The sequence below is a fragment of the Filicampus tigris genome, chromosome 10 (genome assembly GCF_054856515.1).
Source record: "Filicampus tigris isolate MCC_2025a chromosome 10, RoL_Ftig_1.0, whole genome shotgun sequence".
NCBI lineage: Eukaryota > Metazoa > Chordata > Actinopteri > Syngnathiformes > Syngnathidae > Filicampus > Filicampus tigris.
Window position 1 is genome coordinate 20,889,350 of NC_141226.1, and position 24,557 is coordinate 20,913,906.

General features: G+C 35.8%; 2 protein-coding genes and 1 long non-coding RNA gene across 28 annotated transcripts in view; 2 read left to right on the forward strand and 1 right to left on the reverse strand.

Annotated features, from left to right (window-relative positions):
- LOC147141259 (uncharacterized) overlaps nt 1-24,557 on the reverse strand; it is a 139,813-nt gene that overhangs the window by 114,350 nt on the left and 906 nt on the right. The window lies entirely within an intron of this gene.
- On the forward strand, nt 39-5,171 carry LOC147141261 (uncharacterized). 7 transcript variants are annotated; one of them, XM_086043428.1, is made up of 12 exons: nt 39-134; nt 865-888; nt 1,836-1,856; nt 2,097-2,117; nt 2,356-2,376; nt 2,729-2,812; nt 2,918-2,932; nt 3,567-3,587; nt 3,825-3,854; nt 4,350-4,364; nt 4,825-4,892; nt 4,966-5,171. In XM_086043428.1, the coding sequence occupies exons 1-12, from the start codon at nt 65-67 to the stop codon at nt 5,038-5,040; spliced, it is 465 nt and encodes a 154-aa protein (XP_085899554.1). In that variant the 5' UTR covers nt 39-64; the 3' UTR covers nt 5,041-5,171. The 7 variants fall into 7 exon arrangements, 2 of the variants coding, with proteins under 2 accessions (XP_085899554.1, XP_085899555.1); XM_086043429.1 differs by having other exon boundaries at nt 3,825-3,845; XR_015088422.1 differs by adding an exon at nt 419-453 and having other exon boundaries at nt 55-134; nt 4,350-4,892; nt 4,966-5,048.
- Nucleotides 6,664-23,963, forward strand: LOC147141262 (uncharacterized). Of its 19 annotated transcripts, none has more exons than XM_086043708.1 (23): nt 6,664-6,702; nt 7,095-7,310; nt 8,224-8,247; nt 9,088-9,108; nt 9,374-9,394; nt 9,742-9,756; nt 11,706-11,726; nt 11,992-12,012; nt 12,360-12,374; nt 14,325-14,345; nt 14,611-14,631; nt 14,979-14,993; nt 16,088-16,105; nt 16,944-16,964; nt 17,230-17,250; nt 17,598-17,612; nt 19,564-19,584; nt 19,850-19,870; nt 20,218-20,232; nt 22,101-22,115; nt 22,536-22,565; nt 23,028-23,095; nt 23,175-23,963. In XM_086043708.1, exons 2-23 carry the CDS (start codon nt 7,241-7,243, stop codon nt 23,262-23,264), a joined length of 600 nt encoding a protein of 199 aa, XP_085899834.1. In that variant the 5' UTR covers nt 6,664-6,702; nt 7,095-7,240; the 3' UTR covers nt 23,265-23,963. The 19 variants fall into 19 exon arrangements, with proteins under 19 accessions (XP_085899834.1, XP_085899835.1, XP_085899837.1 ...); XM_086043709.1 differs by lacking the exon at nt 16,088-16,105 and adding an exon at nt 18,706-18,723; XM_086043711.1 differs by lacking the exon at nt 20,218-20,232.

The window sequence follows — 24,557 nt, forward strand, 5'->3', positions numbered from 1 at the left end:
CATACAAAGATAAACAGAAAGGACTACGGTCATTTATCAAAGTGTCCTTCTAGAGAGATGTGAAATGCTGCAGTCAGTAATAGATCCGTTTGTTTGGTATTTCTTTCTGTTGGTGTCTATATCTTCGATCAATGGTAAGTATTTGTTGCATTTATTATTTAAAGCCTTGAATGACTTGAGTTAGTATTTAAAACAGAAAGATGAAATAAATTTCAATTTTGTACAGAACCTCAAAACCTCATTTCGGTGAATTTCTAATTTTTTCAAAAATCTATACTATTGGTCAGTCCATATGCATAGGTGTCAGTTTTACACATTATTGACCAATATAAAGGGTTGAAAATGGCTTGCTCTCTTTCACGATGTAATGCTAATGTAACATTAACGTTTTGACGATGAATATGTATCACTGTAAAAGCATACTCATATCTTCCAGGAAAGTGAAAGTGAAAGGTAAAGTTTATTTCTTCTCTACACAGTATACCGATATGGACAGAGCTGTTCATGTATATTCTGATCCCATACAAACATTCCTCAAAGCTTTGTCCTGGCCCGACATATCTGTCTCTTCATCCTCAGCTCACAGGGCAATGCTCGGTCTCGCTCTGGCAGAGCACTAACAGCTGATTCTGAACCACTACTAATTGTGAATCGTCGAATGTCCAAATTAATGACTAATCCAGAGCACTGAAAATGCCTTGCTGTCTTTGACGATGCATTGTTAATGGCTCAACAAACATGCTGGTTTATTGTTTTGCTGCAAAGAGATAGTTTTGGTGATGGAAGATTCTGGCTGACGAAAGACACACACTATTTGTATTTTTTAAGTCATAAAGTAAACTGCATACTTTTCATTTTTTGCAGCACAATTGACCTCAGATGCACCAGGTAACATCTACTACCGCCTGCATGTACTGTCTGCATTTTACAGCATCACTGGAAATCTGAAGACTATTCCAATGTATTTAAAGTATCATTGTTTCACAGTTATTTTTACTACATAACAAATGTCAAGCTCTGTTATAATAGTAACCTTTGTTTCACCAAATGTCAAAACTAGACAAACACCTTGCACACCTGTACTTCACTATTGTACACCAGGACAATCCTATTAGCATGTAACTTATATCTAGCTAATATTCTCCTCAAAACTTGCACATTATTCTGTAGCCAAAGTCATTGGAAAAAAAAATCACCAAATGCCTAATATATATAGTAATAATTCACATGTATCAATTTAAAATGGACTGAATCTCTGAATCCCAAAATTCACTTCATCAAACTTTTTCAACTTCTTAACTCCACCGGGATCCATCCAGCTTCATCAGTGGCCCGCTCTCTCTGCACCGACGCATGGGCATTTTTAGCGGCACCCTCAGCCTGCACACCTGGCTCCAAACAGCCTGCAGGATGCACAACGTGGGATTCATTGACAATTTCGTCAATGAATTTTGGGGCCGTCCATCCCTATTAAAGGCGGACGTTTTTCACCCCAACAAAATAGGCAGCAGCATACTGACAGCGAACATCCAGCACGTTGTTCATCACTCCACATGACTATCTTCAAATCACACACCTGTAACTTCCACCTCCTCCACTCTATCACCCCGCAGCACTTCCACCCGCCGGAGCATTTTGACAGAAAATGTGGGTTAAATGGGGAAAAGAATAAAAATGTTAATATTGCTGCTTGCTGCGGGCACAATATCATGTAGATAAGCACTATAAAAGTGCACTCCATTTACCATATGTACGGTCGTATATAATCTAATACTGTATAGTCACAAATTAAAATGGAATAAATAACATGTTTTTCCCTTTTCTTTGCATTTAAGATTCTACTAGCATCGCGCCAGGTAACCTACCACACCTTTACTTTGCATATTGTACACGAGAAAAACGATCAACCAGGAAAACTCAAACACATAAATGCCACCAGCTGATATCCACCTCACAGGCTTGCACATGATCCCATAGCCACACCCATTAAAAAAAATAATATTCACAAATACCTAATGTACACATAAGGTAATAATGTACATTCATAAATTAGAATTGAATAGATAACATGTTTTTCTCTTTTCTTTGCATCCAAGATACTACTGCCATGGCGCCAGGTAACCTACCACACCTATACTTTGCATATGGTACACCAGAAAAACGATCAACAAGGGAAACGCAAACACACAAATGCCACCAGCTAATATCCACCTCACAACTTTACACATGATCCCATAGCCACATCCATTTGAAAATAATATTCACAAATGCCTCATGTACACATAAGGTAATACTGTATATTCATAAGTTAAAATGGAAGAAATGACTTTTTTTTACTCTTTTCTTTACTTCTAGCTAATACTACCATCAGCCAAGGTAACCTTCCACAAGTATACTTTGAACATTGTACACCAGAAAATTGACATACAAGGACCCAATTGTGTCCAACCAAAAGTCTTTAGTGAATATCTAAAGTCCATATTCCACTGAGCGGCGAATTTTGAGAGTGTTTTGCGAAGATAGCGAATGTTGCGTTCTCATCAGTTTCTAAGGGTTCGTTTTCTTTTGTCCAAACTTTCTCCCGATTTTCGCCTGTATTTTTCTTCCTTTTCAGTGGGATAGGGACTTTGATAAAAACTTGTTGTTGCCGATGCATAAAATCTTACAGTAAAGCCTAGCTACGTTACAACTACTTTGTACAATATAAGGAAGCATTTGCCAACTACAGGCGACTTCTTTGAGAAGCCGCAATGTCGGACACCCAGAAGAAGTAGAAGAAGCGAAATGTGCCAGCGCATCGGGAAGCTTCAGAGTAAGGACATTATTCCTCTGCCTTCTATGATTGTGGGAAATGTCCAGTCTTATTTCTGAGAAATAAGACCAACTGCAAGGTCTCTCTGTTTTATTTTTTTTTCAGTTGACGACAGACCAGGTAACCTCCTACACCTACACTTTGCAGATTGTACACCAGTAAAAAATTACCTACGCGCAAACGCTCAAGTGCCCAATTGCATCCAGCCAAATGTCTTTAATGAATGTCAGAAGGTTTTAGATGAAACCTGAAGTAGCTGCTGCGTATCTTACCAATAATTTGAGCCTAGCTACATTAAAACTACAACAAAAAGGATGCATGCTTTATTAGCAGTTGATCAGCTGGACATTATCGCATAGCCACAGGCGTTTTAACACATTTTTTTTTCATCAAATGCCTAAAGTACAAGGTGAACCAAAAATAATGGAATTTTTGAATGCTTTCATACAGGAGGACACAAGATATAGGTAAATGAGGTACAGTGTGAAACGTTTTGAGCACCAAAGGTAGAAAAGCGCAATACAAGTGACAGCCCATTTACCATTACCAATATACTTTTAACACGGAAAATGTGGGAAAAATGGGGAAAAGAATAAAAATTTTAATTTTGCTTCTTGTTTTGGGCACAATAAGGTGTAGATAAGCACGTTGTAAGTGCACTCCATTTACCATATGTACTGTAATACATAATACTGTATATTCATAAATTAAAATGGAATAAATAACATGTTTTTCTCTTTTCTTTGCATCTAAGATACGACTACCATAGAGCCAGGTAACCTACGACACCTATACTTTGCATTTTGAATACCAAAAAAAAACGATCAACAAGGGAAACTCAAACACATAAATGCCACTAGCCTATATCCACCTCACAACTTTGCACATGATCCCATAGCCACAGCCATTTAAAAATATTCACAAATGCCTCATGTACACATAAGGTAATACTGTATATTCATAAGTTAAAATGCAAGAAATAACATGTGTTTCTCTTTTCTTTGCATCAAAGACATTACTACCATCGCGCCAGGTAACCCAGGTACCACACGTACACTTTGCACATTGTACACCAGAGCAATGACCTACAACGGAAGTTCAAACACACAAGTGCCCAACTGTGTCAAGCTAAAAGTCTGTAAGGCATGTCTAAAGGTCTTAGATCAGGGATGGGAAACCTGAAGCCCCTGGGGTCCCTTGATTAATTAAAATAAAAACAAAAAAAGACATTTAAAAATAATTATGAATTCATTAAAAAAAAAAAAAAAATCCAGAAAATGACTCAAAAAACACTGACAAACATTCAATAGGGGGCGGCATGGCTTAGTGGTAGAGTGGTCGTCTCCCAAACCAGAGGTTGTGGATTCAATCCCTGGCTATCCCTGTGTTGGAGGAGGGAGACGTCTAAAACAGGCTGAATAGGGTTCTCAGACTTGGGTACCACTGCTATTAGGTAATACTATACATTAGGTAATACTATACATTTAGAAATGAAAATAGAATAGATAACATGTTTTCTCTTTTATTTACCTTTCAGTTGACGGCAGCCCAGGTAACCGCTCACCCCTATTTTTTGCATATTTTGCAGCGAATATCCACCTCACAATCTTGGAACATTCTCCCAGCCTTAGAAAACAGATGAGCTGTGATTGGTCGTTCCCTGAGCCCTGGGTAGTTGTGATGTCATTTTCAATCGACGGAAATGACAAAATGGCCGCACCCTGAGATCGCTAAAAACGGGTGGATTTTGCTGCTTAACTCATTTTGCACAAACGCACTATTGGGCCTGCTGGGGACATTTTCTTGAAAAAAATATGTTTGGGTTGATTTCCCTTCTAAGGCAACAACAGCCCAGGTACTGTCTCACATGTACACTTTGCACATTGAACACCAGAACAATGGAAAAGAACAGGGGAAAGTGAAACAGACAAATGTCCAATTACGCACACAGATTATCATCAGTATGTAGTTTCAATCACATCATAACTCATTCCCTTCATATTTCCCAACAGTGTACATGCATATAAAAGCTCGGGTTAATTTTGCCCTGGGAGTTAACGTGACAGAAATCCTCCAGCAAGTAAGTGCATACAATATCTGAAGCACACAAGTGTATATTCTTGTTCTTATTATGAATGTTTGCTGTCCCCCAGTTCATCGTTAATGTAACTCGTGATTTCTGCAACAACTGCCAACTTGACTTCCTTGCCCGGACCCCGCCACCCTGAAAAGGTTCTAACTTCTCCATGCGCATCCGAGGAGAAGCCCGCTGTTCCGGTTTGTCAATAATGGCGTGTGCTTGTGTACACAGGGATGACTTAAACGCATGCTCATGTACTGTGAACCTATGATAATAAAAGCGTGCATTAATCTTAATTTTGAATTAATCCATTCCTGAGTCAAACTGTGACCAACAGAAACAGTTTATTTTGTTTTGATGGTAAAGCCACACACTTTGACTGAGTGTGAGGAGATTGACTTTTCCGTGCTGGCACTGGACAATTCTAACGCTGCTCCGCTTCAAGAGTCAATGGGTTTTTTTTCCCCTAATCACCAGATTTCACTGCTAACAATATTGCAAACATACAGATAAAACTGGTGTGTGCTGTCATGAGCGTACTTTTTACGTGGTGAAAAACAGCCGGCGCAACCACTTCCTTTTCGTGACATGCCAACGCACACACGTCATTAAGAGGTACCTGCTGAAGATGATGTTAGCTTTATAAGGGACCTCAGACACAAGTTGAATGGCTCAAAAATGACGGGCATGATATATGACATGGAGCTACTAACACACAGACTAAGGACAGAAGAAGACGTTTGTCGTGAGCACTGGCGATGATTGCAGTGCCCCAGCAAAATTATTTTTTTCTATTCATTTATTTTGGCTTTAATTCTGGTTTGTTGTGTGATGTGTTTTATTTTCACACTTTGTCATGTTCCAAAAATTAAAAATTGAAAAGAAAAAAAACAGTGAAGCACTGGATCAAGGTGAAGCCTGTCTTGAGTTCTGGCACTCGGTCCCTCCAAAATGCTTCAAAAAACTTCGAGCTTTGCTCAAAAGCAGCATGGTCAGCAGTTCATAACTCATTATAACTCTATTATATGTTGAGAGCTAAGTGGTGTCATGACAACACACCTTCCCAATTCGGGTGGAAATGTCACAGTTCTTCCAAATGTCACACTGCCTTTACCTGCAGTTACAGAGCTCCGTGCAGAGAATCGTACAAATCGGTTCTCTGCTACATCATGGCTACCTGGGGCAAAAATCTCAGTACATCCTGTCATTTAAGCAACAAGCAACAACTAGATTCATTTTAAATAACATTGTTAATGCAGCTGTAGAGAACAGACCACCACAGTCAGTGTACAGTGATTGGTCTGTCACGTTCCATGAAATTAGTTTTTCTTACCCTGGTTTATGGATTTATTGGCGATAATGTAACATTTCCGACTTTCCACAATGCCAACTCAACTGTAATTTTGAGAAAGACCACATGACAAAGTGGCACTCTTCAGATCACAGCATAGAACATAATTAAGATTCTGACTCCGCCATAGTAATGTTGCACAGTTTGTTGGACTGGAATGTTTTTTATAACAATTACATAAGAAGAATGACAGGTAGACGTGATCATCTGGCACGCCTATTGGTGCCAACTTCCTTGTTCTATTACAACCATGGTTCACCTGTTTTCTGAAGCTGAGCCATGATTAGTTGTTACCTGAGCCCTGAGCAACTGTGATGTCATTTTCAGTTGACAGTAAGTGACAAACTGCCCCTCCCCGATATGTATAAAAACGCGTGGATTTTACTCCTTAACCTGTATTCGGCAAGCGCAAAATCAATCAGAATGCTGTGTTCCCACTAGTGGGCCTGCATAGAACAGGTGAATTTAACTCATATTCTAACAAATGCAATATTAATCAGAATGCTGTGTTTAGACTAGTGACGGCGCATACAACGTATTGTTGTAAAGAGATTTTTTTTTTTCCCTTTAAAATATGTTTAAAAGCCCAGGCGGGCCGCAAAGACCACTAGAAAAATTGTTCGTGACATATTTGCGGTAGCAGTGGGCCAGAGTTTGCTCATGTTTCATTGCAGTGCGTAGGTTGATTTTATCATTTGTTGCTTGAAAACATGCTGCACAATTTTGTTGATAAAAAAGAAACCCTGGTTTGGAAAAGTGTGCCTGGTCGTGATCGCAAAGGAGAATATGTTCTCAGTTGCCTAAAAGGTGAAAGAAAGAGTTAATGACATGAAACTGTTGTCGCCCTCCAGGTAACCGGACAACATTCCTACCAATGAAAAGCAGAGGGTGTGCCTACTGAGATGAAAACATAGAAATTTGTAGACAGAAAACAACTAAGGAGAATAGGGAAAGAAAGAAAGTCATTTGTGAAGGTGTCCTTCTTGAGGGAAGGGTGATGCTACAGTCAGAAATGGATCAGTTTGTTTGCTTTTTATTTCTGTTGGTGTCTGTATCTCTAATCAATGGTGAGTCATTCCTATATTTACTTAAATGTATGTATTTATTCTAATAAATATCAAAATATGAATAATAATAATAATAGTATAATAATAAAATGATATAATAAATATGATTCAATACATTTATTATTTATTTAAATTAAAAACATCATTTTCTTGGGCCCCTGTCAGTATATGATAATTATCACAATTGTAGCATGTAGCGTGTAGGCAGGTTTGGGTCCAGAAATGGGTGGTACGTTTAAAAGACGTGCAAAAAAAAAGAAAGTTAAAAAACAGTGAGTAATTGTTAAAAAAAAAAAAAGCAAAAAAGAGGCCTTTCCTTGAAAAGTTTCAAAATTTGTATTCCAGTGATCTGTAACATTAAGGTTTTGACGATGAATATGTATCACTGTAAAAGTATACTCAAATCTTCTAGGAAAGTGAAAGTGAAAGCAAGACTCGAATTGATGCTTGAGTTAGACTTGACCTAAATTAAAAAAATATCTAAATAAAAACTGGACCTTGTTCTTGTTTGTTATTCTGACATAATTCATCTTTAAATAAATAAATACATAAATAAAGGCTTATTTCTTCTCTACACAGTAGACCGATATGAACAGAGCTGTTCATGTGTATTCTGCATTCATTTTGTGTTAATTGTCTCCTGCTCATGGGTTGTTTTTTTCCCCCAAAATGAATACTATTGGTCAGTGACGTGGGTGTGTGGTTTTGTTCTTACAAATTACTGACTAATCTAAAAAAAATGACTTGCTGTCTTTGACAATGCAATGTTAATGTCTCAATAAACAGGTCATTGTTTGTTTTGCTGGAAAGAGATGGTTTTGGAGATGGAATATTCTGCCCGAGAGCAGAAAAAGATTTCATTTGTATGTATAACGACATAAGGTAAACTGCATTTTTTTCCCTTTTATTCCAGCACAAGTCACCATTGGTGGAGCAGGTAACATCTACTACAGCATCCATGTACTGTATGCATTTTATAGCATCACTGGGAATCTGAAGCCTATTCCTATGTATTTAGAGTATTATTGTTTCGGAAAATTTAAACCGTATTTAGTCAAGACTTATCACATTACATTGTATTTGTTATTACTCTGATAAAAATGGCTTAGAGCACATGAAAATCAAAAAAAAAAAAAACACACAGTATGTGAAATTATGAAAATGTATTTTAATTTAAAGTCAAAACTCTGGAAATAATATTCATTTCTGCACTGAATACCACAATTGTCTTGTTTTATTTTATTTGGTAATTATTTCATGTCATTTATCAATGCGGGATAAACTCGTACACCTACAACATACTTCACACATTGTACACCAGTATACCAATATTCAACTCAAATTTCCAGGGTTTCACGGTTATTCGAAAATGTAACAAATGTCAAGCTGTGCTATTATAGTAACCTCTTGTCAAAAGTAGACAAAGTAAACAATTTCCACACCTGTACTTTACTATTGTACCGGTACAACAGAACAATCCCATTAGCACATAACTTTTTGTTTTCACCAAATACCTAATATATAGATACGGTAATAATGTATATTCATCAACTAAAATCGAATAGATGAAATGTGTTTCTCTTTGATTTACTTTACACTGCACTTTTTTTTTCAGTGTAAAGCGCTTTGAGTACCCAAGGTAGAAAAGTGCTATATAAGTGACAGCCCATTTGCATGAGTTTTTTTTCACCAAAAGTCCCATGTGTAATGTCATACTGTATATTCATAGATTCAAATTCAATAAATAATGTGTTTTTCTCTTTTTTTTATGTTTAAGACACTACTTCTCTCAGACCAGGTAACCTCCCACATGTATACACAAGAACAATGATCTTCTGGGGAATGCTTTGAGCTGAGAAAACATAACTATAGTATAAGGTCTCATTATTAGCAGTTCATCAGACTTTCATTAGCTAATAGCCACGGCACAACCTTGCACATTACCTATAACCACATTCGCTTATTATTTTCTCACCAAATGCCTAATGTACAGATAATACTTCCCATGCATGAATTAGAATTAATAAATGTTATGGTTTTTTTCTCTCTTCTTTACTTTTCAGATCCTAGTACTACCAGCCAAGGTAACCTTCCACACGTATACAGCACTTTGCACATTGCCCAACAAAACAATGATTTACAAGGGTAGCTCGAACAAAAAGTGCCCAACTGCGTCCAACCTAGTATTTTGCAAATATGTTCAAAGATTTAGCAACGAGAGTCTAGCAACGTTATAACTACAGTTTAAGTGTATATTACAAGCAGTTCATCAGACTTCCACCAGCTAATATCCACCTCAAACCTTGCACATTATTCCATTGCCACAGTCGTTGTAAAAAACGTTTCTCACCATATGTCTAATATATCGAAAAAAATAATAATGTACATTCATGAATGAATCATATGTTTTTCTCTTTCCTTTACTTTTAAGGCGACGACAGTCCAGGTAACCTCGCATACGTATTGCACATTATACACCGGAATAATGATCTACAAGAGAAGCTCAAACACAAAACCTTCCAGTCACAAAAGTCACAGTTGCTTATTATTTTTTCCACCAAATGCCTAATGTAATAAAAGGTAATACTGCCTATGCATAAATCAAAATTAATAAATGATGGGGTTTTTTTTTCGTTATTTTTCAGAATGGAGTCTAGCAACGTTACAACTACAGTATAAGTGTATATTACAAGCAGTTCATAAGACTTGCACCAGCTAATATCCACCTCAAACCTTACACATTATTCCATTGCCACAGTCGTTGATAAAAACGTTTCTCACCAAATGTCGAATATATCGAAAAAAATAAGAATGTACATTCATTAATGAAATGGACTGTATAATATGTTTTTCTCTTTTCTTTACTTTTATGGCGACGGCACTACAGGTAACCTCCCATACGTATCACACATTATACACCGGGACAATGATCAACTAGAGAAGTTTAAACACAAAAGTGGCCAACTGTGTTCAACAAGTCTTAAACAAAAATGTTTCAAGATCTTAAATGAAGATGGTTGTTATTTTTGCATAAGATCTAACCGATAGTTTGAGCCTAGAGTTACCACATTAGCAGTTCATCGGACTACCACTAGCTAATATCCGCCTCACAACCTTGCCCATTATTTCACAAAGTGCCTAACATACAGATAAGGTAATAATGTACATTCATGAATTAAAAACAGAATACGTTTTTTTTGCATTGTTATAAATACAGGCTAAGGTTGAATTATTAATGTAAAATGAAAAAAAATGAGTATCTTTGTTAAATGAAGCACACAAGAGGCCTTTCAAGGAATAGTCTTCAAATTTGTATTCCGGCGTTCTGTAACATTAACGTTTGACGATGAATATGTATCACTGTAACGTTTGACGATGAATATGTATCACTGTAAAAGTATACTCATACCACCACCAACACCAAGGTTTTGGAGATGGTTGAAGATTCTGCCCGACGGCAGCAAAAGGCATGCACTATTTTCTTTGTAGATATAAAGCCATACGGTTAATTGCATCATTTTCATTTTTTCCATTGCAAGCGTCCGGAGAAGTGCCAGGTAACATCTACTACAGCATCCATGTACTGTATGCATTTTATAGCATCACTGGGAATCTGAAGCCTATTCCTATGTATTTAGAGTATTATTGTTTCGGAAAATTTAAACCGTATTTAGTCAAGACTTATCACATTACATTGTATTTGTTATTACTCTGATAAAAATGGCTTAGAGCACATGAAAATCAAAAAAAAAAAAAACACAGTATGTGAAATTATGAAAATGTATTTTAATTTAAAGTCAAAACTCTGGAAATAATATTCATTTCTGCACTGAATACCACAATTGTCTTGTTTTATTTTATTTGGTAATTATTTCATGTCATTTATCAATGCGGGATAAACTCGTACACCTACAACATACTTCACACATTGTACACCAGTATACCAATATTCAACTCAAATTTCCAGGGTTTCACGGTTATTCGAAAATGTAACAAATGTCAAGCTGTGCTATTATAGTAACCTCTTGTCAAAAGTAGACAAAGTAAACAATTTCCACACCTGTACTTTACTATTGTACCGGTACAACAGAACAATCCCATTAGCACATAACTTTTTGTTTTCACCAAATACCTAATATATAGATACGGTAATAATGTATATTCATCAACTAAAATCGAATAGATGAAATGTGTTTCTCTTTGATTTACTTTACACTGCACTTTTTTTTTCAGTGTAAAGCGCTTTGAGTACCCAAGGTAGAAAAGTGCTATACAAGTGACAGCCGATTTGCATGAGTTTTTTTTCACCAAAAGTCCCATGTGTAATGTCATACTGTATATTCATAGATTCAAATTCAATAAATAATGTGTTTTTCTCTTTTTTTTATGTTTAAGACCCTACTTCTCTCAGACCAGGTAACCTCCCACATGTATACACAAGAACAATGATCTTCTGGGGAATGCTTTGAGCTGAGAAAACATAACTATAGTATAAGGTCTCATTATTAGCAGTTCATCAGACTTTCATTAGCTAATAGCCACGGCACAACCTTGCACATTACCTATAACCACATTCGCTTATTATTTTCTCACCAAATGCCTAATGTACAGATAATACTTCCCATGCATGAATTAGAATTAATAAATGTTATGTTTTTTTTCTCTCTTCTTTACTTTTCAGATCCTAGTACTACCAGCCAAGGTAACCTTCCACACGTATACAGCACTTTGCACATTGCCCAACAAAACAATGATTTACAAGGGTAGCTCGAACAAAAAGTGCCCAACTGCGTCCAACCTAGTATTTTGCAAATATGTTCAAAGATTTAGCAACGAGAGTCTGGCAACGTTATAACTACAGTTTAAGTGTATATTACAAGCAGTTCATCAGACTTCCACCAGCTAATATCCACCTCAAACCTTGCACATTATTCCATTGCCACAGTCGTTGTAAAAAACGTTTCTCACCATATGTCTAATATATCGAAAAAAATAATAATGTACATTCATGAATGAATCATATGTTTTTCTCTTTCCTTTACTTTTAAGGCGACGACAGTCCAGGTAACCTCGCATACGTATTGCACATTATACACCGGAATAATGATCTACAAGAGAAGCTCAAACACAAAACCTTCCAGTCACAAAAGTCACAGTTGCTTATTATTTTTTCCACCAAATGCCTAATGTAATAAAAGGTAATACTGCCTATGCATAAATCAAAATTAATAAATGATGGGGTTTTTTTTTCGTTACTTTTCAGAATGGAGTCTAGCAACGTTACAACTACAGTATAAGTGTATATTACAAGCAGTTCATAAGACTTACACCAGCTAATATCCACCTCAAACCTTACACATTATTCCATTGCCACAGTCGTTGATAAAAACGTTTCTCACCAAATGTCGAATATATCGAAAAAAATAAGAATGTACATTCATTAATGAAATGGACTGTATAATATGTTTTTCTCTTTTCTTTACTTTTATGGCGACGGCACTACAGGTAACCTCCCATACGTATCACACATTATACACCGGGACAATGATCAACTAGAGAAGTTTAAACACAAAAGTGGCCAACTGTGTTCAACAAGTCTTAAACAAAAATGTTTCAAGATCTTAAATGAAGATGGTTGTTATTTTTGCATAAGATCTAACCGATAGTTTGAGCCTAGAGTTACCACATTAGCAGTTCATCGGACTACCACTAGCTAATATCCGCCTCACAACCTTGCCCATTATTTCACAAAGTGCCTAACATACAGATAAGGTAATAATGTACATTCATGAATTAAAAACAGAATACGTTTTTTTTGCATTGTTATAAATACAGGCTAAGGTTGAATTATTAATGTAAAATGAAAAAAAATGAGTATCTTTGTTAAATGAAGCACACAAGAGGCCTTTCAAGGAATAGTCTTCAAATTTGTATTCCGGCGTTCTGTAACATTAACGTTTGACGATGAATATGTATCACTGTAACGTTTGACGATGAATATGTATCACTGTAAAAGTATACTCATACCACCACCAACACCAAGGTTTTGGAGATGGTTGAAGATTCTGCCCGACGGCAGCAAAAGGCATGCACTATTTTCTTTGTAGATATAAAGCCATACGGTAAATTGCATCATTTTCATTTTTTCCATTGCAAGCGTCCGGAGAAGTGCCAGGTAACATCTACTACAGCATCCATGTACTGTATGCATTTTATAGCATCACTGGGAATCTGAAGCCTATTCCTATGTATTTAGAGTATTATTGTTTCGGAAAATTTAAACCGTATTTAGTCAAGACTTATCACATTACATTGTATTTGTTATTACTCTGATAAAAATGGCTTAGAGCACATGAAAATCAAAAAAAAAAAAACACACAGTATGTGAAATTATGAAAATGTATTTTAATTTAAAGTCAAAACTCTGGAAATAATATTCATTTCTGCACTGAATACCACAATTGTCATGTTTTATTTTATTTTGTAATTATTTCATGTCATTTATCAATGCGGGATAAACTCGTACACCTACAACATACTTCACACATTGTACACCAGTATACCAATATTCAACTCAAATTTCCAGGGTTTCACGGTTATTCGAAAATGTAACACATGTCAAGCTGTGCTATTATAGTAACCTCTTGTCAAAAGTAGACAAAGTAAACAATTTCCACACCTGTACTTTACTATTGTACCGGTACAACAGAACAATCCCATTAGCACATAACTTTTTGTTTTCACCAAATACCTAATATATAGATACGGTAATAATGTATATTCATCAACTAAAATCGAATAGATGAAATGTGTTTCTCTTTGATTTACTTTACACTGCACTTTTTTTTTCAGTGTAAAGCGCTTTGAGTACCCAAGGTAGAAAAGTGCTATATAAGTGACAGCCCATTTGCATGAGTTTTTTTTCACCAAAAGTCCCATGTGTAATGTCATACTGTATATTCATAGATTCAAATTCAATAAATAATGTGTTTTTCTCTTTTTTTTATGTTTAAGACCCTACTTCTCTCAGACCAGGTAACCTCCCACATGTATACACAAGAACAATGATCTTCTGGGGAATGCTTTGAGCTGAGAAAACATAACTATAGTATAAGGTCTCATTATTAGCAGTTCATCAGACTTTCATTAGCTAATAGCCACGGCACAACCTTGCACATTACCTATAACCACATTCGCTTATTATTTTCTCACCAAATGCCTAATGTACAGATAATACTTCCCATGCATGAATTAGAATTAATAAATGTTATGTTTTTTTTCTCTCTTCTTTACTTTTCAGATCCTAGTACTACCAGCCAAGGTAACCTTCCACACGTATACAGCACTTTGCACATTGCCCAACAAAACAATGATTTACAAGGGTAGCTCGAACAAAAAGTGCCCAACTGCGTCCAACCTAGTATTTTGCAAATATGTTCAAAGATTTAGCAACGAGAGTCTAGCAACGTTATAACTACAGTTTAAGTGTATATTACAAGCAGTTCATCAGACTTCCACCAGCTAATATCCACCTCAAACCTTGCACATTATTCCATTGCCACAGTCGTTGTAAAAAACGTTTCTCACCATATGTCTAATATATCGAAAAAAATAATAATGTACATTCATGAATGAATCATGTGTTTTTCTCTTTCCTTTACTTTTAAGGCGACGACAGTCCAGGTAACCTCGCATACGTATTGCACATTATACACCGGAATAATGATCTACAAGAGAAGCTCAAACACAAAACCTTCCAGTCACAAAAGTCACAGTTGCTTATTATTTTTTCCACCAAATGCCTAATGTAATAAAAGGTAATACTGCCTATGCATAAATCAAAATTAATAAATGATGGGTTTTTTTTTTTCGTTACTTTTCAGAATGGAGTCTAGCAACGTTACAACTACAGTATAAGTGTATATTACAAGCAGTTCATAAGACTTACACCAGCTAATATCCACCTCAAACCTTACACATTATTCCATTGCCACAGTCGTTGATAAAAACGTTTCTCACCAAATGTCGAATATATCGAAAAAAATAAGAATGTACATTCATTAATGAAATGGACTGTATAATATGTTTTTCTCTTTTCTTTACTTTTATGGCGACGGCACTACAGGTAACCTCCCATACGTATCACACATTATACACCGGGACAATGATCAACTAGAGAAGTTTAAACACAAAAGTGGCCAACTGTGTTCAACAAGTCTTAAACAAAAATGTTTCAAGATCTTAAATGAAGATGGTTGTTATTTTTGCATAAGATCTAACCGATAGTTTGAGCCTAGAGTTACCACATTAGCAGTTCATCGGACTACCACTAGCTAATATCCGCCTCACAACCTTGCCCATTATTTCACAAAGTGCCTAACATACAGATAAGGTAATAATGTACATTCATGAATTAAAAACAGAATAAGTTTTTTTTGCATTGTTATAAATACAGGCTAAGGTTGAATTATTAATGTAAAATGAAAAAAAATGAGTATCTTTGTTAAATGAAGCACACAAGAGGCCTTTCAAGGAATAGTCTTCAAATTTGTATTCCGGCGTTCTGTAACATTAACGTTTGACGATGAATATGTATCACTGTAACGTTTGACGATGAATATGTATCACTGTAAAAGTATACTCATACCACCACCAACACCAAGGTTTTGGAGATGGTTGAAGATTCTGCCCGACGGCAGCAAAAGGCATGCACTATTTTCTTTGTAGATATAAAGCCATACGGTAAATTGCATCATTTTCATTTTTTCCATTGCAAGCGTCCGGAGAAGTGCCAGGTAACATCTACTACAGCATCCATGTACTGTATGCATTTTATAGCATCACTGGGAATCTGAAGCCTATTCCTATGTATTTAGAGTATTATTGTTTCGGAAAATTTAAACCGTATTTAGTCAAGACTTATCACATTACATTGTATTTGTTATTACTCTGATAAAAATGGCTTAGAGCACATGAAAATCAAAAAAAAAAAAAACACAGTATGTGAAATTATGAAAATGTATTTTAATTTAAAGTCAAAACTCTGGAAATAATATTCATTTCTGCACTGAATACCACAATTGTCTTGTTTTATTTTATTTGGTAATTATTTCATGTCATTTATCAATGCGGGATAAACTCGTACACCTACAACATACTTCACACATTGTACACCAGTATACCAATATTCAACTCAAATTTCCAGGGTTTCACGGTTATTCGAAAATGTAACACATGTCAAGCTGTGCTATTATAGTAACCTCTTGTCAAAAGTAGACAAAGTAAACAATTTCCACACCTGTACTTTACTATTGTACCGGTACAACAGAACAATCCCATTAGCACATAACTTTTTGTTTTCACCAAATACCTAATATATAGATACGGTAATAATGTATATTCATCAACTAAAATCGAATAGATGAAATGTGTTTCTCTTTGATTTACTTTACACTGCACTTTTTTTTTCAGTGTAAAGCGCTTTGAGTACCCAAGGTAGAAAAGTGCTATATAAGTGACAGCCCATTTGCATGAGTTTTTTTTCACCAAAAGTCCCATGTGTAATGTCATACTGTATATTCATAGATTCAAATTCAATAAATAATGTGTTTTTCTCTTTTTTTTATGTTTAAGACACTACTTCTCTCAGACCAGGTAACCTCCCACATGTATACACAAGAACAATGATCTTCTGGGGAATGCTTTGAGCTGAGAAAACATAACTATAGTATAAGGTCTCATTATTAGCAGTTCATCAGACTTTCATTAGCTAATAGCCACGGCACAACCTTGCACATTACCTATAACCACATTCGCTTATTATTTTCTCACCAAATGCCTAATGTACAGATAATACTTCCCATGCATGAATTAGAATTAATAAATGTTATGTTTTTTTTCTCTCTTCTTTACTTTTCAGATCCTAGTACTACCAGCCAAGGTAACCTTCCACACGTATACAGCACTTTGCACATTGCCCAACAAAACAATGATTTACAAGGGTAGCTCGAACAAAAAGTGCCCAACTGCGTCCAACCTAGTATTTTGCAAATATGTTCAAAGATTTAGCAACGAGAGTCTAGCAACGTTATAACTACAGTTTAAGTGTATATTACAAGCAGTTCATCAGACTTCCACCAGCTAATATCCACCTCAAACCTTGCACATTATTCCATTGCCACAGTCGTTGTAAAAAACGTTTCTCACCATATGTCTAATATATCGAAAAAAATAATAATGTACATTCATGAATGAATCATATGTTTTTCTCTTTCCTTTACTTTTAAGGCGACGACAGTCCAGGTAACCTCGCATACGTATTGCACATTATACACCGGAATAATGATCTACAAGAGAAGCTCAAACACAAAACCTTCCAGTCACAAAAGTCACAGTTGCTTATTATTTTTTCCACCAAATGCCTAATGTAATAAAAGGTAATACTGCCTATGCATAAATCAAAATTAATAAATGATGGGGGTTTTTTTTCGTTACTTTTCAGAATGGAGTCTAGCAACGTTACAACTACAGTATAAGTGTATATTACAAGCAGTTCATAAGACTTACACCAGCTAATATCCACCTCAAACCTTACACATTATTCCATTGCCACAGTCGTTGATAAAAACGTTTCTCACCAAATGTCGAATATATCGAAAAAAATAAGAATGTACATTCATTAATGAAATGGACTGTATAATATGTTTTTCTCTTTTCTTTACTTTTATGGCGACGGCACTACAGGTAACCTCCCATACGTATCACACATTATACACCGGGACAATGATCAACTAGAGAAGTTTAAACACAAAAGTGGCCAACTGTGTTCAACAAGTCTTAAACAAAAATGTTTCAAGATCTTAAATGAAGATGGTTGTTATTTTTGCATAAGATCTAACCGATAGTTTGAGCCTAGAGTTACCACATTAGCAGTTCATCGGACTACCACTAGCTAATATCCGCCTCACAACCTTGCCCATTATTTCACAAAGTGCCTAACATACAGATAAGGTAATAATGTACATTCATGAATTAAAAACAGAATACGTTTTTTTTGCATTGTTATAAATACAGGCTAAGGTTGAATTATTAATGTAAAATGAAAAAAAATGAGTATCTTTGTTAAATGAAGCACACAAGAGGCCTTTCAAGGAATAGTCTTCAAATTTGTATTCCGGCGTTCTGTAACATTAACGTTTGACGATGAATATGTATCACTGTAACGTTTGACGATGAATATGCATCACTGTAAAAGTATACTCATACCACCACCAACACCAAGGTTTTGGAGATGGTTGAAGATTCTGCCCGACGGCAGCAAAAGGCATGCACTATTTTCTTTGTAGATATAAAGCCATACGGTTAATTGCATCATTTTCATTTTTTCCATTGCAAGCGTCCGGAGAAGTGCCAGGTAACATCTACTACAGCATCCATGTACTGTATGCATTTTATAGCATCACTGGGAATCTGAAGCCTATTCCTATGTATTTAGAGTATTATTGTTTCGGAAAATTTAAACCGTATTTAGTCAAGACTTATCACATTACATTGTATTTGTTATTACTCTGATAAAAATGGCTTAGAGCACATGAAAATCAAAAAAAAAAAAAACACACAGTATGTGAAATTATGAAAATGTATTTTAATTTAAAGTCAAAACTCTGGAAATAATATTCATTTCTGCACTGAATACCACAATTGTCTTGTTTTATTTTATTTTGTAATTATTTCATGTCATTTATCAATGCGGGATAAACTCGTACACCTACAACATACTTCACACATTGTACACCAGTATACCAATATTCAACTCAAATTTCCAGGGTTTCACGGTTATTCGAAAATGTAACAAATGTCAAGCTGTGCTATTATAGTAACCTCTTGTCAAAAGTAGACAAAGTAAACAATTTCCACACCTGTACTTTACTATTGTACCGGTACAACAGAACAATCCCATTAGCACATAACTTTTTGTTTTCACCAAATACCTAATATATAGATACGGTAATAATGTATATTCATCAACTAAAATCGAATAGATGAAATGTGTTTCTCTTTGATTTACTTTACACTGCACTTTTTTTTTCAGTGTAAAGCGCTTTGAGTACCCAAGGTAGAAAAGTGCTATATAAGTGACAGCCGATTTGCATGAGTTTTTTTTCACCAAAAGTCCCATGTGTAATGTCATACTGTATATTCATAGATTCAAATTCAATAAATAATGTGTTTTTCTCTTTTTTTTATGTTTAAGACCCTACTTCTCTCAGACCAGGTAACCTCCCACATGTATACACAAGAACAATGATCTTCTGGGGAATGCTTTGAGCTGAGAAAACATAACTATAGTATAAGGTCTCATTATTAGCAGTTCATCAGACTTTCATTAGCTAATAGCCACGGCACAACCTTGCACATTACCTATAACCACATTCGCTTATTATTTTCTCACCAAATGCCTAATGTACAGATAATACTTCCCATGCATGAATTAGAATTAATAAATGTTATGTTTTTTTTCTCTCTTCTTTACTTTTCAGATCCTAGTACTACCAGCCAAGGTAACCTTCCACACGTATACAGCACTTTGCACATTGCCCAACAAAACAATGATTTACAAGGGTAGCTCGAACAAAAAGTGCCCAACTGCGTCCAACCTAGTATTTTGCAAATATGTTCAAAGATTTAGCAACGAGAGTCTAGCAACGTTATAACTACAGTTTAAGTGTATATTACAAGCAGTTCATCAGACTTCCACCAGCTAATATCCACCTCAAACCTTGCACATTATTCCATTGCCACAGTCGTTGTAAAAAACGTTTCTCACCATATGTCTAATATATCGAAAAAAATAATAATGTACATTCATGAATGAATCATATGTTTTTCTCTTTCCTTTACTTTTAAGGCGACGACAGTCCAGGTAACCTCGCATACGTATTGCACATTATACACCGGAATAATGATCTACAAGAGAAGCTCAAACACAAAACCTTCCAGTCACAAAAGCCACAGTTGCTTATTATTTTTTCCACCAAATGCCTAATGTAATAAAAGGTAATACTGCCTATGCATAAATCAAAATTAATAAATGATGGGGGTTTTTTTTCGTTACTTTTCAGAATGGAGTCTAGCAACGTTACAACTACAGTATAAGTGTATATTACAAGCAGTTCATAAGACTTACACCAGCTAATATCCACCTCAAACCTTACACATTATTCCATTGCCACAGTCGTTGATAAAAACGTTTCTCACCAAATGTCGAATATATCGAAAAAAATAAGAATGTACATTCATTAATGAAATGGACTGTATAATATGTTTTTCTCTTTTCTTTACTTTTATGGCGACGGCACTACAGGTAACCTCCCATACGTATCACACATTATACACCGGGACAATGATCAACTAGAGAAGTTTAAACACAAAAGTGGCCAACTGTGTTCAACAAGTCTTAAACAAAAATGTTTCAAGATCTTAAATGAAGATGGTTGTTATTTTTGCATAAGATCTAACCAATAATTTGAGCCTAGCAATGTTACAACTACAGTGTAAGGTTACCTTGTAAGAAGTACTTTAGTTTTAAGGCAACAGCAGCACAGGTAACCTCCCACACGTATACTGTGCACATTGTACGACAGAACAATGATCTATAAGGGCAAGCTCAAGCACAAAAGTGGCCAAATGCGTCCAACCTAGGTCTTAGGCAAATATGTTTCAAGATCTTAGATGAAGACTGTTGCTATTTTTGCATAAAACCTTACCAATAATTTGAGCCGAGCAACGTTATAACTATAGTATAAGGTTGCTTTATTGGCAGTTCATCAGACTACCACCAGCTAATATCAACCTCACAACCTTGTACATTATCCCGTTGTTAAAGTCATTGAGAAAAAAAAAAATCACCAAATGCCAAAAAATGTATACAGATAAGGTAATAATGTACATTCATAAATTAAAAACTGAATAAATACGTTTTTTCTCTTGTATTTACTTTTAGCTACTACCATCCGCCAAAGTAACCGTCCACACGTACACCCATAATCTCTGAGTTTATTTGCCAAAGAATTTATGACTTCTCATATTTTCCAAATTCTGGGCCGATTATTAGTTATTAGTCAGTCCACTTATGTGTGTTATTTTTACACATAAATCAGCAATCCTGAATAAATAAACAAAAAATAAATAAAAGATAATGATAATAATACCTAATAATGGCCATACTGGCCTTCCTTCCTTGCTTTCTTGTTTCCTTGCTTCCTTGTTTCCTTCAGTCCTTGCTGCCTCGCTTCCTTGTTTTCCTTCCTTCCTTGTTTTCTTGCTTCCTTTTTTCCTTACTTCTGTTTCCTTGCATTCTTGTTTCCTTGTGCATTGTTTCCTTCCGTCCTTGTTTCCTTCCTTCCTTGTTTCCTCCTGAATATTTTTTTTCAATATTTAAAATAAAAGGTTTTTTTTCTTTTTCTCCTCTTCAAAGCGTTACAACTTTAAACTGTTCACCTTATTCCTTCCACTACATTTTTTTTTCAAAATTCAAATATAATAGCCAGAAATTCATATTTTTTGTGTCATTGTCTACTTTCTATTCTAACTATTCCACTTCATTCCAGGTCATTGTATAATATTCTATGTCATTCAATATCATCCAAATCATTCCACAATTTTTCATCTAGCCTCTCAGCCTTCACATGCAATTTGTCCAGAAATTGCATTCTCTAGTTAGAACATTACTACATGCTTTAGGATGACATGGAATGAATAATATGTTTTTCTCTTTTCTTTACTTTTAAGGCGACAGCAGTCCAGGTAACCTCGCATACGTATTGCACATTATACACCGGAATAATGATCTACAAGAGAAGCTCAAACACAAAAGTGGCCAACTGCGCCCAACACATGTCTTAAGCAAATATGTGTCAAGATCTTAAATGAAGACTGTTGTTATTTTTGCATAAAATCTAACCAATAATTTGAGCCTAGCAACATTATAACTACAGTATAAGTTACCTTATAAGCAGTTCATCAGACTACCACCAGCGAATTGCCTATATATATATATATATATATATATATATATATATATATATATATATATATATATATATATATATATATATATATTTGTTTTTCTTATATTATATATTTTTATTTCTATTTTAATTTTGTACAATTTTGACTAATGCCACTCAGATACAAAATAATAGAGTTTTGTCTTTTTTTTGGCAGTTAATGAAGACCCATTGAGACAAGGAAGAGGTATCTCCTCACACACTCACACACACGCACACACACACACGCATTGTACTGGCAATTACTGGAAGCAAATCTACTTGTTGACCACCAAAAGCAACGAGCAATGCTGTGCCTTCACCAGTAGATGCCAGCAAACCACCATCTACATATGGTTGCTATCACTGCTGTACTGTGAATATATAGGAAGGAACACCGACCTAAAAGTGTTTACATGTTATTCCACTTGCTGGTTATATTACAGGTAGTCCGGATATCGCTTTAATTGGGTTAATATCAATATTGACACCCACGGATAAAACAGCATTTTCCATCTATCTACTGCACAATTCTGTTGCGCTAGAAGCAGTTTCTACAATTTGCTTATGAATGAATGCATTGCATGTAATGTTGATAAAACCACAAGAGGACAGAAAAGAATGTAGTTTCAGTCACTTAAAAACGTATTTTCTTCATATTTCCCCACAGTGTACATGCATATAAAAGCTCGGGTTAATTTTGCCCTGGGAGTTAACGTGACAGAAATCCTCCAACAAGTAAGTGCATGCAATATCTGCCACGTGCAAACCAAAGTCCACATTCTTGCTCTCAATATGAATGTTTGCTCTCTCACAGTTCATCTTTAATGTAACTCGTGATGTCTGCAAAGATTGCCAGCTTGACTTTAATACAACGGTAACCCCAGACCAGATGCTGCCACCATGACAGAGTTCTAACTTCTCCATGTGTAACAGAGATGCCCACTGTTCCCGTTTGTCAATAATGGTGTGTGCTTGTTTACACAGTAGGGATGTAACGATTTATCGAAAATCGATTCATACCGATATAAATTCTTCAAATATGTGATGTACAAAAACAAAAGAATGGATTTGCAATGCCATGTTAACCATAGCCGCTCTCTCGTGTCTCTGCTTTAAACAAACTGCATACGCACGTTGGGTAAATTACTTGACAGTAGAACTGCTCAAATTAGATTACTAACACGACAACTTGAACGATCAAAATCGTCGACAGTTAATTTCAATAGTGGACACGTCGGTTAGTTATATATCTAATTATTTGCCACCGTGTTTTTCTTCTCGAAAAAGCCTCGTATCCCACGGCCGGCATGCCTCTCTGCATCGTGCAGTAGAGGTAATCCGGGTCACCCGTGATGTACACAGAAGCATTGTGGGTAATGGTATCATGGATCCCGAGTTAATGTTAGCGTTAGCAATCGACCACACTAGCGCACAGAGACAAGCATGGTAGCGATTTAAAAAAAAAAAAGAAAATCTAATCAAATCGACAATCGAGAAATGAAAATAGAATCGAATCGGGGCTTGAGTGAATCGTTACGTCCCTAGGTGTCTTAAACGCATGCTCATGTAAACCTATGACAATAAAAGCATACAATAATCTTAACTTTGAATTAATCCATTCCTGAGTCAAACTGTGACCAAGTCAAACAAATAGAGTTTATAAACTATATTGTAACGATGGTAAAGCCACGCACTTTGAGGCGCACTTTGTCGGAGCATGAGGAGATGGACTTCTCTGTGCTGACACCGGGCAGTGGTTGGCTATGTGCCTGGGTCCCCGCACCGATGGCAGAAAAGGAAGACGCCGCCAGCCGGGGACACCTCCCTCTCGGGCACATCGCCCGTCTCTGCCCAGCGCCAGCACCGAAAACTCCATCTTCTCTCACCGTATCAAATCACGCTAGGAAGTGCATGGCTTTACTGTTGTTGCAATATATAGTATTTACATTGTTTTTAAGAATAATACTTACCAGTAATCTTATTTAGAATTTCGTATTAAAGGTGAAATAGCCAAAGCGCGCGGCCAAAATGTAGCAAGCTTTACGTATCGCATTGGGTACATTTAACTCTTACAACTGTCATTTTTTGCAGTTTTTCTGACCAAGCTGGGTTCAAATTGCTCACGTGGAGTGCAGCAGGCCTTGCGTTCTTGAAAAACAATCTGCACAAGGAACAAAAATAACACTAATGCAATTAT